The sequence below is a fragment of the Vicia villosa genome, linkage group LG1 (genome assembly GCF_029867415.1).
Source record: "Vicia villosa cultivar HV-30 ecotype Madison, WI linkage group LG1, Vvil1.0, whole genome shotgun sequence".
NCBI lineage: Eukaryota > Viridiplantae > Streptophyta > Magnoliopsida > Fabales > Fabaceae > Vicia > Vicia villosa.
In genome coordinates, this window is record NC_081180.1 from 4,506,273 (window position 1) to 4,521,255 (window position 14,983).

General features: G+C 36.6%; 1 protein-coding gene across 1 annotated transcript; it reads right to left on the minus strand.

The window, feature by feature from the left end:
• On the minus strand, positions 1 to 2,477 carry LOC131599948 (pentatricopeptide repeat-containing protein At4g21190-like). Its single transcript, XM_058872188.1, has 6 exons — positions 2,246 to 2,477; positions 1,973 to 2,080; positions 1,747 to 1,845; positions 1,435 to 1,578; positions 999 to 1,211; positions 1 to 875 (listed from the first exon to the last, which is right to left on the minus strand). Exons 2-6 carry the CDS (start codon positions 2,057 to 2,059, stop codon positions 465 to 467), a joined length of 954 nt encoding a protein of 317 aa, XP_058728171.1. The 5' UTR covers positions 2,060 to 2,080; positions 2,246 to 2,477; the 3' UTR covers positions 1 to 464.
• Between the last annotated feature and the right edge of the window lie 12,506 nt (positions 2,478 to 14,983).

Sequence of the window (14,983 nt, forward strand, 5' to 3'; positions counted from 1 at the left end):
TAGAGAATAGCATAGCAACGACTATTGAGTCCTGCTACTTCATATACTGGTGCACAAGTCTAGATTCATAAAATTACAAAAAGGAGAATTGCTTGTTGTATCTAGGAGTTATTAATTATCATGGTTTAAGCATTTGAATACAATTCAATGCAAATATATGACCAACAATATAACACAAACCAGCTAAACTATTTGCTTATCAGAGCCCTCAAACTCCAGTATATTATGCATTGAGCAAACTTTCAAGCTAAAGCACACACTTTCAGTTCAACAATTCACCATTGGAGGAATCTAATGTAGTCCCGTTTCTTGCTCGGTAAATGATCTGATACCCTCAAATGAAATGGCCACCACCAGAAGCATGTTCTCCAAGAGTGTCTTCACCTTATATCTTTTAAAAGGAACTGGACACCAATATCCTGCTTGTGATTAATAATAATCGACAACAGAAACTTACGTGCTAATCATAATATATCATCTTTCTCTCGTGATACATCTAGACTTGGTTCCATACTCTGATACGACTCATCTGAAATTTGTTTGGTTTCAATGAATATTACATCGGCATCCTGTTCGAATTGTTCATCATCTATTACCTCTGAAGTCTCTTCTGAACTATCATCCTGTCTTATGTCTGAATCTGATTGAACATTGTCGTGTTTTCTTATGTATTTGTCAACCTGATTAGATTGACCTTGCACCCTAAATCTTACGCGCTTTCCTTTGATGTATTTATATTCCCATTGAGATGGTGGATATTTTTTATGTAACTTCTCGTATTTCTCCATCATACCGAGCTCCTTGAAGACATCTCCAACCATTGAAACAACAGAACTACTAGGTTTTACACTAAGCTCCTCCATGTCTGCAAATACCTAAAGCAGAAATCAAGTAAATATTGAGCCTGAATTCCCTTCATGTGTAGTTTCCTAGGCATCTTAAGTTGATAACTATTACACAATGTTAGAGTACGGTATCATCTATTACATAATAAATACCTCAAACATCTTGTCATGCATGCCCCTTTTATTGTAGATAGATATCATTTTATCAAAGAATCTACGAGGCAAGCTTTCCGTGTACTGCATTAATAGCTTTGTCCAAAGCTCTTCCGCTTCATCAAGTCGGTCATCCTCTGCTAAAGCATTAATTAATGTGTAATAGCTTCCCATTGTCTTTCCTTGACCCTTGCTTAACATCCATTTTGTTACCTATAGAAGTCACTGGAAGAATAAGGGAAATAGTAATAACTAAAATAAAACTCAAAAAACAAACTAAGTTTAGGTCAATAAAACTTAAAAAAGAGACGAGTAAAAAATAAATAAATCACGTGTTGCAATGATAGATCGCAGAAAATAAGAGTTTACTCAAACTGTGCTACAATAATGAACATAAAAAATCATAAGGATGTAATTGTTTTTTTTCCAAATATACCTGTATTATCCGCTTCCATTCTTTCTCGTATTCTAGAGTCTTGACAGCCTTTTTCACTGTAATTAAAGGAAACTCTAGCTCCCAGGCGACATAGGTATCAAGAGCTCCATAAACTTCCTCTTTAACATTTGAAAGTTCCTTAATCTGTACAAGACAGTAGAAATACTATTTTTCAAGATATGCAAATCAGCCTGAAGTATAAAATGTGTAAACCAGCGCCACAACTGTCCAGTAGTAAAACAAAAATTAGAATCTTAGATTACTAGGTTAATGATAGAAATGAATATACGTCGAATGGAAGGCAGATCTTACAGACTGGACAAGCTTAGCAGCCTTGGAAATGGTTCCAATTTTTTTATTGGTCTTCCAAACGCGAGGATATCTCGGTCTTGGACCTTTTGCAGCACATACCTGGTATAAAGAAATTTAGATATAATCGCCACGCTCTTATTTCCTAAAGAAAACATAATTTGTGACTAAAAATCTCTCTTGAAAATTATGGTTTGTGGATTGATAACAATTGCCCTTAGGATCTTACCACAATGCTTCGCGTACTTGTGGGTATTTTAGTTTCTGCAAATGTTTTTCCAATGAATAGTGGAAGATTAGCCAGGGCGCAAAGCATCCTGTGAGGAGCTGAGAAACTCTAGAATAATATAAAACGGGATTAGGACATAAGGAATCAGCAAGAGATGCAAATAATCATAGGATATGAATTAATTTTAGCATTACAGGAGAACTTCATACAATTTTAATACTAAAGTGAAAACCCTAAAATAAGGAAATAGATAGGGAAGAGAGATGAACTTACTGAACAGAGAGTGAGAGATAGAGAGAACAATGGAACTGGCAGCGAGGATTGAAGATTGGAGAACGAAGGATAGTGGAACAATTTTAACTTAACTCAATGCCATTTTAATACTTTGCAGTATATCAATTTTTTAAATTTTAAATAAATAGGGTCGGGCCTTCACTGTCTCTCACTCCTCCGGCAAGGGCGTTGGAGCGATGGCTAAGATACCGTTAATACACAAATGCTCTGGTTTTTATAAGGATAAGATGCAATTCTGGGATTAAATAAAGTCCTATTCAGCTTTATTTTAATGATTTTTTTTTTTAAATTACAAATTTTTTAAAATAAAAGATTAGTTTAAATATCATTTATATTCTTATTTTAAATATTTAATTACAATTTTTTTATGGGTTTAATGGATATGCACTAACAGTATAAAATAGTTTTACACTCTCATCCAATAGAAAACAAGCAGTCTGTCATGTTATTAAAAAAAATTTAAAATAAAAGAATAGTGTAATTTGATATATGGCTGTGATTGGTTGACAGTGTAAGTGCATCATCATTTTTCTCTTTTTTAAATATCAACATTTGTTTTAAAATTATTTAAATTAAGTATTTAAAAAAATTAATTGGAATACACTGACGGCGTAAAGAAATTTTACACTGTTAGTTAATTACAACCGTTATGATATGAATTCGGGGTTAAGTGGTAGTTCAAGTTGGTGGAGAGATTTGTGTTATTTGGATTTAGGAAGGCTGGAAGACTCACTAGAATATTATGTGAAAGATGTCTACAAGAGTCTTTCGGCTGAAGGCACTGTTGATTCAAGGAATCCTTGGTCAAAGATTTGGAATAAAGCGATACCCACAAAAGTATCGTGTATGGTTTAGAGGCTGGTTCAAAACAGAATTGCAACATTAGACAATATAGTTTGGAAAGGCATCGCGGTGCAGGGTCATGACAGATGCGTAGGAGGGTGTGGGAGTGAGGAGCCAGTGTCTCATCTTTTTTTTGAGTGTAATCGTTTTGCAGGTGTGTGGAGTAGCTTGTGCAGCTGGTTGGGTGTTTCAACAGCTCTGCAAAATGAGGGATGGCAACTGTAATACGGTGAACTGACTTTTTATCGATCGAAATGTCGCGGTTAAGCATGAGTCGCCACCGACTTTTATTTTATCCAATTTTAGGAAAGGCTAAAAGAACAGGAAAGACCTTTGAAAGATTTTGAGTTCGGGGGGTAAGTTATACAAAGGGAAGGTGTAAGGCACCCTTTGCATCCATGGTTATCCATGGGCTCTTAATTGCTTAGCTCACTTTTTGTATTGTTTGAAATGTTTGAAAAGGAGGTGTGAAAAGTAAAAACTTTGAAAAAAACTTTAGCCTGTAAATAAGCGTAGTCTTTTTAAATTTTGATTTGAAAAGAGTGGGAAAAGAGTTTTGAATTTTAGAGCAAGCAATTAATAGCAACTACCCTAAGTTTAGAAATTTCTTCTTTTAGCTTTTCGAAGCGAAAGGATCTATCCATACCATGAGAGGGCAAGAAGTCTTTCAATTGGATGTGAAGGGTCATCGAGAAATCGTTCGCCATAAGACTGTCCCTTGCCATAAAGAGGGCAGGTAGTCTAAGGGAAAGATATAATAGTCATTTTAGGCATCACGCGAGGATACCTTAGCAATTTGGGACAATCAATCATTTTATAAGGCAACATCGAGGGAGTTTCAATAACTTTGAAGGCGACAGGCAACATTGCTTTAGGTATCCTCGGAATCGAGGGACTTGACTATATAGTACACTTAGAGACAACAGAATCGTTAAGGCAGCAGGCAACAAAGGCAACAAGAGGGATTACCCTAAAGGTGTGTGGGTGCAACAATCACGTGGTTAACTTCAATGACATTTATCTTATAAGTTAGTGATCTAGGTTCAGTTAATAATCTTGCACTCCCTATTTTACTAACCACGCAGTTTTAAAATGGCAGAAATTAAAGGCGGAAAAAAAAACGTAAAGTCCTACGCTATTACAATAAACACCTGCGGGGAAAGGGAAATAACAGAAAATAAGAGGGATGAATAATTTAATTTAATTGTCTTGAGCCTTGATCTTCTTCGAACCCTGAAAATTAAGAAGGAAATAATAGTGGGTGAGTGTAGGAGAAATTCATTGACAGTTGAGGCCACCCTATTTTAGGCAAAGGAAAAATAATTAAAATGATATTTAAAGAAGAAAAGCAGTAGAAACTTAGCTTTTTGATTGATGGCTCGTAATCAGAGGATTTTGGTTACTCCTGAAAATTAACCACGAAGAAGAGAAGTGTTAGTGCATTTAACGATCAACAACCCTAATTAGTGAAAACAAACCAAATAAAATTAAAACAAATAAAATTAAAACAAGAGGTTTTTGAAAAGATTCAGGGCAAACCCTGATTTTTAGGGAATGATGTGTTAGGAGAAAACCCCACACACTAAGTTAATGGACAACACCTACCTAAAGATTTCTAGGGTTATAGGTTTATCTTTGTGAAGTTTAAAGGCTATTTATAAAAACCTAATTATAATTAAAATTAAACCTAAAATTACTAACTAAATTAATTATCTAATTATCTTAAATTAATTAATTACCCTGATTAATAAAATTAACTTAATTATTATACTTATTAAAATTAACTAATCAAAATTACCTAATCCTAATTGTTATTATTATATAAAAGGAAAAAAAGAAAAAGAAAAGAACTTGGAAAATGAACAAACCAATAAACCAAAAATAAATAATTAAAATTAGCATTAAAAATAAAAGGAACTTAGCTTTGGATTGGGTGTGGGCAGCCTCTGAAGGTGCACCCTGGGCTAGCGCATTCTGGGCTCTCAGATCCGGAAGCATGGAGATCTAACGGTGAGATCATGATGGTGTATGATACGTGCATGTTCGTGAGACGCTCTGGATTTGTAAGCATGTATTATCAAAAGAAAATATGAAAAATTAAACTGGCTGGCGCTGCCAGGGATTGAACCGGCGTTGCCTCACTTAATAATTGATCTGCTAACCAACTGGACTATTATTGTTATTGTTAATAGAGTAATCAAAATAGAATAAATATAAAAAACATAATTTAATGGAAAGGTCAAACGCTGGGCCCCATATGCCCTGGACGGACCAATAGCGCGTGGGGAGATAGGAGGGAATTTTGACCGTCCATTGAAGAGTGAACACGCATGCGGAGAGAGAGTCCGCTTCGTTGACTGACGAACCAAACAGCGCCACGCGTGTGGCCACTGTTTATCTTCTTCAGCAAATTCCAAACCCAAGATTAGCTACAGTTTTGCTTGCAATTTGCTACTGTTTTTTTTTTTAGCGAAACCTGCAGACATCAAGACTAGAAAAAAACACGTAAACCAATAATCAAGAGCATCCAGATCCCTGTAAAAACTCACCCTGAGTCCGAATATGGGGTTTTTTTAGTAGAACAAGCACTGTGTGTGCGGGTACGACGGACGTGGTCCCTCTTGCCCTAACAATGGTGAAACATCACCTATGTCTCAAAACTCATTAGTAAACGTTCCAAACAATTCTGAACAACACCATGAACGAATAAGAATACATGGAATCCATTTAAACGCCAAGAATTTAAAGGTTCGATTTCAAGAAAAATGCAAACCGTGGATGAATGTTATAGTGCCTTTCCACGTGCTTTGAGGCCGTATTATGGATGAGATCGAAACCTGGAACCCTCAGGAGAATGATGGATCGATTGGAACTCGTTGAAAATTGACGGAGAAAGCTTATGACTCGTGCCCTAGTTCTTGAGATTTTTGGAAGTGTGGAACGTGTTGCTTGAGGCCAGCAATCCTTATTCTCTGGTCTGAACGTGATAAGGGTATATATTGGGATGTTGTAGGTCGAAATTTGGGCTTGGGTGTTTGCTTGTTTTGTCCCTTGAAAATTAGAAGAAAATATAATATACACCTTCATATTTTTGGGAGATTTTCTTCAAGAACAAGTTTGTCAGGTTTTGGACTTTTATGAGATGTTATTTGGGCCTTCCAATACTTGAATCCAAAGCCATATGAATTGATTCAATTATTTTGCATTTTATTTAATTTATTTTCTTTTTATTTGAAATAAAATTCAAACAAATGTCAAATAAAATAATTAAAATGTTGGAGTTGTTTTAAAGGTCCTATTTAGGTCATGGGCTTGAAACTTGGCATGAGGTTTATTTGAATCATATGAGAGACCATGCCGTCCATTGGAGGCATCACAACCTGACTTTTCTTTGAGAAAGAGAAAAACCCTAGTTGGAAGGTTGTTGTTTAGGAGAGTGTATACTCAGTCGAGTATTGAGACTTTGATATTAAAATGAGCTTGAGTATGAAAATGTAATGGGCAAATTTTGGGGTATGACAGCAACATATGATACAATTCGAAAATATGCTCGGTGGTGGAAAATCGACGACTTTGAAGCTTCTTGTGCTGTGGTGTGCGTGTATTTGGTGCATTTGGAAATCGAGGAACCATAAAATCTTCCGAAATGAAGAAGTTTAAATTGTAAAGGTGATAGAGGAAGCAAAGATGTGCGCTTGGAAATGGCTTAAGATTAAATAAAAGTTGATCAAGGATGATTTTGCTTTGTGGTGTTTAAATCCTAAAGCTTGTTTGTGCTTTATGGCTACATGAGCTCTGTTAGAACAAGATTTGTTCTGATCAATTATCTTAGTTTTGATGATAACAATAATATGAATTTTGCTTAAGATAATATGGTACTCTAATCCAATGCAATTTCCTTTTCAGGAAATATATAAAGAGTATGCATAATTCAGCGCTCAGAAGCTTTGTCTCAAAGGGTTCAGCATGCAACATCAGAACATGGTCTGGCAAGACATCAGAAGATGGTCGAAGCAGAATCAGAACATGGGTCTATGGAAGCATCAGAAGAACATGAGATCAGAAGCACTGAAGTTCTGATGGTATCACGCACAGAAGCACTTCAAGGTCAGAAGATCAGAAGATGCTATGCACCAAGCTGTTTGACTCTGATGATATTCAAACGTTGTATTCACAAACATCAGATCAGAAGGAAGTACAAGTGGCAGGCTACGCTGACTGACAAAAGGAACGTTAAAAGCTATTAAAGGCTACGTCAGTAGACACAGCGTGAACAAGGCTCGAGGTAGTTGACAAAAGCGTATAACATTAAATGCGATGCTGTACGGAACACGCAAAGCATTAAATGCACTCAACGGTCATCTTCTCCAACGCCTATAAATATGAAGTTCTGATGAGAAGCAAGGTTAATGATTCTACACAAAACAACTCATATTAACTTGTTGAAACTCTGTTCTATTCAAAGCTCAGAATCTTCATCTTCATCAAAGCTCACTACATTGCTGTTGTAATATATTAGTGAGATTAAGCTTAAACGTTAAGAGAAATATCACAGTTTGTGATTATAGCTTTTAAGAAGCAATTGTAATACTCTTAGAATTGATTACATTAAGTTGTAAGGAACTAGAGTGATCGTGTGGATCAGTATACTCTAGGAAGTCTTAGAGGTTATCTAAGCAGGTTGTAACTAGAGTGATCGTGTGGATCAGAATACTCTAGAAAAGTCTTAGAGGGTATCTAAGCAGTTGTTCCTGGAGTGATCAGTGTGTGATCAGAAGAGTCTGGAAGACTTAGTTGCTGACTAAGTGGAGAACCATTGTAATCCGTGCGATTAGTGGATTAAATCCTCAGTTGAGGTAAATCATCTCTGCGGGGGTGGACTGGAGTAGTTTAGTTAACAACGAACCAGGATAAAAATAACTGTGCATTTTATTTTTATCTGTCAAGTTTTTAAAGCTACACTTATTCAAACCCCCCCTTTCTAAGTGTTTTTCTATCCTTCAATTGGCATCAGAGCGCCGGTTCTAAGGTGCAAGCACTTAACCGTGTTTAGAAAAGATTCAGGAAGAGAAAAACGCTTCAGTAAAAGATGGTTGATGAAACTGCAAAGTCTACACCTGCATCTACATCTGGCTCTGCTGAGCAACACAACGGTAACAATGGTTATACTAGACCGCCGGTATTTGATGGTGAAAATTTTGAATACTGGAAAGATAAACTAGAAAGTTACTTTCTTGGTCTAGATGGTGATCTATGGGATCTTCTGATGGATGGTTACAAACATCCAGTAAATGCCAGTGGCGTAAAGCTGACAAGGCAAGAAATGAATGATGATCAGAAGAAGCTTTTCAGGAATCATCATAAATGCAGAACTGTTTTGCTGAATGCTATCTCTCATGCTGAGTATGAGAAGATATCTAACAGGGAAACGGCCTATGACATATATGAGTCCTTGAAAATGACTCATGAAGGAAATGCTCAAGTCAAGGAGACTAAAGCTCTCGCTTTAATCCAGAAGTATGAAGCCTTCAAGATGGAGGATGATGAAGACATTGAAAAGATGTTTTCAAGATTTCAAACTCTTACTGCTGGATTGAGAGTTCTTGACAAGGGATACACCAAGGCTGATCACGTAAAGAAGATCATCAGAAGTTTACCCAGAAGATGGGGTCCTATGGTGACTGCATTCAAGATTGCAAAGAATCTGAATGAAGTTTCTCTGGAAGAGCTTATCAGTGCCTTGAGAAGCCATGAAATAGAGCTGGACGCAAATGAGCCTCAAAAGAAAGGTAAGTCTATTGCATTAAAATCCAATATCAAGAAATGCACTAACGCTTTTCAGGCTAGAGAAGAAGATCCTGAAGAATCAGAATCTGAAGAAGAAGATGAACTGTCCTTGATCTCCAGAAGGCTAAATCAACTCTGGAAGAACAAGCAAAGGAAGTTCAGAGGCGTCAGAAGTTCAAAGAAATTTGAACGTGGAGAATCTTCTGATGACAGAAGATTTGACAAGAAGAAGGTCATGTGCTATGAATGCAATGAGCCTGGACACGTCAAGAATGAATGTCCAAAACTTCAGAAGGAAAATCCCAAGAAGAAGTTTCATAAGAAGAAAGGTCTTATGGCAACCTGGGATGAGTCAGAAGATGATTCAGACTCTGAAGATGAGCAGGCTAACTGTGCGCTGATGGCGACAGAAGATGACGGATCAGAATCTACATCAGAATCAGATTCTGAAGAGGTATTTTCTGAACTTACTAGAGATGAGTTAGTTTCCGGTCTAACAGAACTTCTGGAATTCAAGTCTCAGATTAGTCTCAAATACAAAAAGCTGAAAAAGCTATTTGAATTTGAAACAAAGAAGCTTGAGTTGGAAAATTCTGAATTAAAAGAAAAACTTTTAAAATTATCCAATAATGTTGGATCTCCTTCTGATTCAGAAAAATCCACTCCTAGTCTAAACCATATTCTGAAAGAATATGATTTAAGTTTCAGAAAGTTCTTATCTAGAAGTATTGGCAGAAGTCAGCTAGCTTCTATGATATATGCTGTGTCTGGAAACAAAAGAGTTGGCATTGGTTTTGAGGGTGAAACCCCATACAAACTTGAACCTGTTGATGAAATGAAATTCACATACAAGCCATTGTATGATCAGTTCAAGTATGGCCACTCCCATGATATTAGGCACACTTCACATGCTCAAAGTTTTCACATAACACACACCAAAAAGCATGTGACACAACCTAGGAAATATCATGAAACTCACATTAAAAATTATCATGTTGTTCCTCCTATTGCTTACAATGTTAAACCCAAGTTCAATCAGAACTTGAGAAAATCTAACAAGAAAGGACCCAAGAAGATGTGGGTACCTAAGGATAAGATCATTCCTATTGCAGATATCCTTGGCTGCAAAAAGGACAAAGCACAACATGTCATGGTACCTGGACTCTGGATGCTCACGACACATGACAGGAAGAAGGTCTATGTTCCAAGACCTGGTGCTTAAGTCTGGTGGAGAAGTCAAGTTTGGAGGAGATCAGAAGGGCAAGATAATTGGCTCTGGAACTATAAAGTCTGGTAACTCTCCTTCCATTTCTAATGTACTTCTTGTAGAAGGATTAACACATAACCTCTTATCTATCAGTCAATTGAGTGACAATGGTTATGATATAATCTTTAATCAAAAGTCTTGCAAGGCTGTAAATCAGAAGGATGGCTCAATCCTATTTACAGGCAAGAGGAAGAACAACATTTATAAGACAGATCTGCAAGATCTTATGAGTCAGAAGGTGACTTGTCTTATGTCTGTTTCTGAAGAGCAGTGGGTCTGGCACAGAAGATTAGGTCATGCTAGTTAGAGAAAGATTTCTCAGATTAACAAACTGGATCTTGTCAGAGGACTCCCTAATCTGAAATTCAAATCAGATGCTCTTTGTGAAGCATGTCAGAAGGGCAAGTTCTCCAAACCTGCATTCAAGTCCAAGAATGTTGTTTCTACCTCAAGGCCATTAGAACTCTTGCACATTGATCTGTTTGGCCCAGTCAAAACAGCATCTGTCAGAGGGAAGAAATATGGATTAGTCATCGTAGATGATTATAGCCGCTGGACGTGGGTAAAATTCTTGAAACACAAGGATGAGACTCATTCAGTGTTTTTTGATTTCTGCATTCAGATTCAATCTGAAAAAGAGTGTAAAATCATAAAGGTCAGAAGTGATCATGGTGGTGAATTTGAGAACAGATCCTTTGAAGAATTCTTCAAAGAAAATGGTATTGCCCATGATTTCTCTTGTCCTAGAACTCCACAGCAAAATGGAGTTGTAGAACGAAAGAATAGGACTCTGCAAGAAATGGCCAGAACCATGATCAATGAAACCAATATGGCTAAGCATTTCTGGGCAGAAGCAATAAACACTGCATGCTATATTCAGAATAGAATCTCTATCAGACCTATTCTAAATAAGACTCCTTATGAATTGTGGAAGAATAAAAAGCCCAACATTTCATATTTCCATCCTTTTGGATGTGTATGCTTTATTCTGAACACTAAAGATCATCTTGGTAAGTTTGATTCCAAAGCACAAAAATGTTTCCTTCTTGGATATTCTGAACGCTCAAAAGGCTACAGAGTATACAATACTGAAACATTGATTGTAGAAGAATCAATTAATATCAGGTTTGATGATAAGCTTGGTTCTGAAAAACCAAAGCAGTTTGATAATTTTGCAGATTGTGATATTGATATATCAGAAGTTGTTGAGCCAAGAAGCAACGCATCAGAAGCAGAGCTTCTCAGAAGCAAAGAATTGGAAGATCAAGTATCAGCTTCTCTGGAGAATCTAAGCATTTCTGAAGAACCATCTGTCAGAAGATCATCCAGACTCATCTCTGGTCATTCAGAAGATGTCATTCTTGGAAAGAAGGATGATCCAATCAGAACAAGAGCATTCCTTAAGAACAATGCAGACTGTCAATTAGGTCTTGTATCTTTGATCGAGCCAACTTCTGTTGATCATGCTCTAGAAGATCCAGACTGGATAATTGCTATGCAAGAAGAATTGAATCAGTTTACAAGGAATGATGTTTGGGATCTTGTTCCTAGACCAGATGGATTCAATATAATCGGTACAAAATGGGTCTTCAGAAACAAGCTCAGTGAGAAAGGTGAAGTGGTAAGGAACAAAGCCAGACTGGTGGCTCAGGGTTATAGTCAGCAAGAAGGGATTGACTATACAGAAACCTTTGCACCAGTGGCCAGGTTAGAATCTATTCGTCTATTAATTTCATTTGCCACTCAACATAACATCACTCTCTATCAGATGGATGTTAAGAGTGCCTTCTTAAATGGTTATATAGATGAAGAAGTTTATGTCCATCAACCTCTTGGTTTTGAAGACTCTATGTCTCCTAATCATGTTTTTAAACTAAAGAAATCGTTGTATGGATTGAAACAAGCTCCCAGAGCTTGGTATGAACGCTTAAGTTCTTTCCTTCTGGATAATGGTTTCACTAGAGGAAAAGTGGACACTACTCTCTTTTGTAAAACCTTTAAAAGGGATATTTTAATTTGTCAAATATATGTAGATGATATTATTTTTGGAACATCTAATGCTACACTTGGAAAGGAGTTTGCTGAGTCTATGCAGGCTGAGTTTGAAATGAGCATGATGGGAGAACTCAAGTATTTCCTTGGAATACAAATAAATCAAACAGCAGAAGGAACGTATGTTCACCAAACCAAGTATGTGAGGGAACTTCTGAAGAAGTTTAATCTTCTAGACTGCAAAGAAGCCAAAACTCCTATGCATCCAACATGCATCCTAGGTAAGGATGAGGTAAGTAAGAAGGTAGATCAGAAGTTATACAGAGGTATGATTGGATCTCTTCTATATTTGACTGCTTCTAGACCTGACATTCTGTTCAGTGTTTGTTTGTGTGCTAGATTCCAATCAGATCCTAGAGAATCTCATTTAACTGCTGTTAAGAGAATTCTAAGGTATCTGAAAGGTACTACTAATGTTGGCTTAGTTTACAGAAAATCTAAAGAATACAACTTAGTAGGATTCTGCGATGCTGACTATGCTGGAGACAGAATTGAAAGAAAGAGTACTTCAGGAAGTTGCCAATTTCTTGGAAGTCATTTGATCTCCTGGTATAGCAAGAAGCAAGCAACTATTGCTCTATCAACAACAGAAGCAGAATATGTCGCTGCTGCTGGTTGCAGTACACAGATGCTCTGGATGAAGAGTCAGTTAGAAGATTATCAGATATATGAGAATAACATTCCTATATTCTATGATAATACTTCTGCTATATGTTTATCTAAGAATCCTATTCTTCATTCAAAGGCTAAACATATTGAGATTAAACATCATTTCATAAGGGACTATGTTCAGAAGGGTGTTATATCTTTAAACTTTGTTGATACAGACCATCAATGGGCTGATATCTTTACAAAACCCCTGGCTGAAGATAGGTTTAAGTTCATTCTGAAGAATATAAGTATGGATTTATGCCCAGAATGAGAAGATGAGAAGTTCTTATGTATGAGTGTCTTCTGAAATGAAAGTGGATTACTTTTTTAATCAGAAGTTCTGATTGAAATCTTTTAGAAATTATGATTCGGTTATTACTAACGTTTCAGTGTCTAAGTTGATTCAGAACCTCTTTTAAAGCAAAACAGCTGTAACTTTTTATCTCGGGATGGTAAACCTGTCGTTACTGTTCATGGATAAGCGCGCGTGCAGTTGAAGGGACGCCGACCATAGGTAACTGTGCTAGTCACCTCATTTGTCTTTATTATCTCTCCTCATGTCACGTAACATTAAATGCTATCCATCATTTGTTTCATTTTATTTTCTTTTAAATACTCTTCAAACGCTTCTCCTTCCCTCTTATATTTTCTATATTACACTCTGTCTGTGTTTTCTTTCTCTATCTTTTTGCATTCATATCAAATCCTAGCTGTTCATTATCTGCAAATCCATCATGAACTCTTCATCAAGCCCAGGAAACCATGGAAAAGATCAAAACATAAAGAGAAAAGCTGTTGAAACATCTTCGTCCAAACCCAAAAAGATAAAGATCACCTATGACCCTCTCAAGGTGAATCCATTCGAAGCAAAGTTGTCTGGAAACTATTCTAGACGTGTGTTTCAACCCCCTGGTGAAAGCCCTCCATCATCTCCATCTTCTTCCTCATCTTTTTACCTTCAAGACTCAACTTCCTCTTCATCTAACCTTTCCTCTCCCTCAACCCATTCCAAAGAAATCTCTTCATCTTCACCTGCTGAGAATGTTGTTTCTGATAGAGATTGTGGAAGATCTGCATCAGAAACAAGTCTCCCTGACCCCTCGCCTGGAAGCCCAAGAAGCAGTAAATTCTGACAGGGTTCAAGACACGCTGGCGCAGATTTTGTCTTAGCTAGGGTCTTAGTCTCTGGTCTTTGTAGTTTTCTTTCCTTGTTGCATCTGCTTTCCTGCATTTCTCTCCTGTAATCTTTTTTGATTATAAATCAAAAGTTTCTTTGTTTTTACATTCCAGTGATTTTATTTGTCGTTTTAGTCATCTGAATCTTTTGAAATATTCTTTTTGATGTTATGACAAAAAGGGGGAGAAGATAAATGATAAATGATTTGATTAATCTATCAGTTGCTGGGTAAAGCTCCCACACATTTTCTAACAAGAACTGCAAGTTCTATATGGTTTAAGTGTTTTGCAGGTATAAAGAAGTGAAGAGAATCTTCAAAGCAAACACAAGAAGCAAAACCATAAGAAGTGTTATTCTGTAAAAAGAATAAACTCATGGAAACTGAAGCAAGCTGAGTGCTGTCAAGCTTCAGAAATCAGAAGCAAGAAAGAAGAATGAATCAGAAGCACAGATAATAGAATTTGATCCATAGTTGTCTATCTGCTCTGACAAAATTCTATTTGCTCTGATATATTATTTTAGCCTATATGGCTCTGATACATATCATGTGTTCTAATATACATTTTATGTTCTGACTCGTTCATGCTGACTTTTGTCGTTTAGTTTTTGTTTTGTAACATTTCAGGATGTAGAGATGCTCTGATGATGCTCTGGTACATTCAACAATGTTCTGATACAAATCTAGCATGAAGTGATGTTGGTAGAAATTCAAAGCTCTGAAGCTATCCGAGGGAAGCAGAAATCAGAAGCTGTAATTGTTCTAAAGATCCAGAAAACTCAAGTTCTGAAGCTGTCCTAAATGGAAGCAGAAATCAGAAGCTGTGAATGTTCTAAAGATCCAGAAAACTCAAGTTCTGAAGCTGTCCTAAATGGAAGCAGAAATCAGAAGCTGTGAATATTCTGAAGATAAAAGAAATTCAAGTTCTGAAGCTGTCCTAGA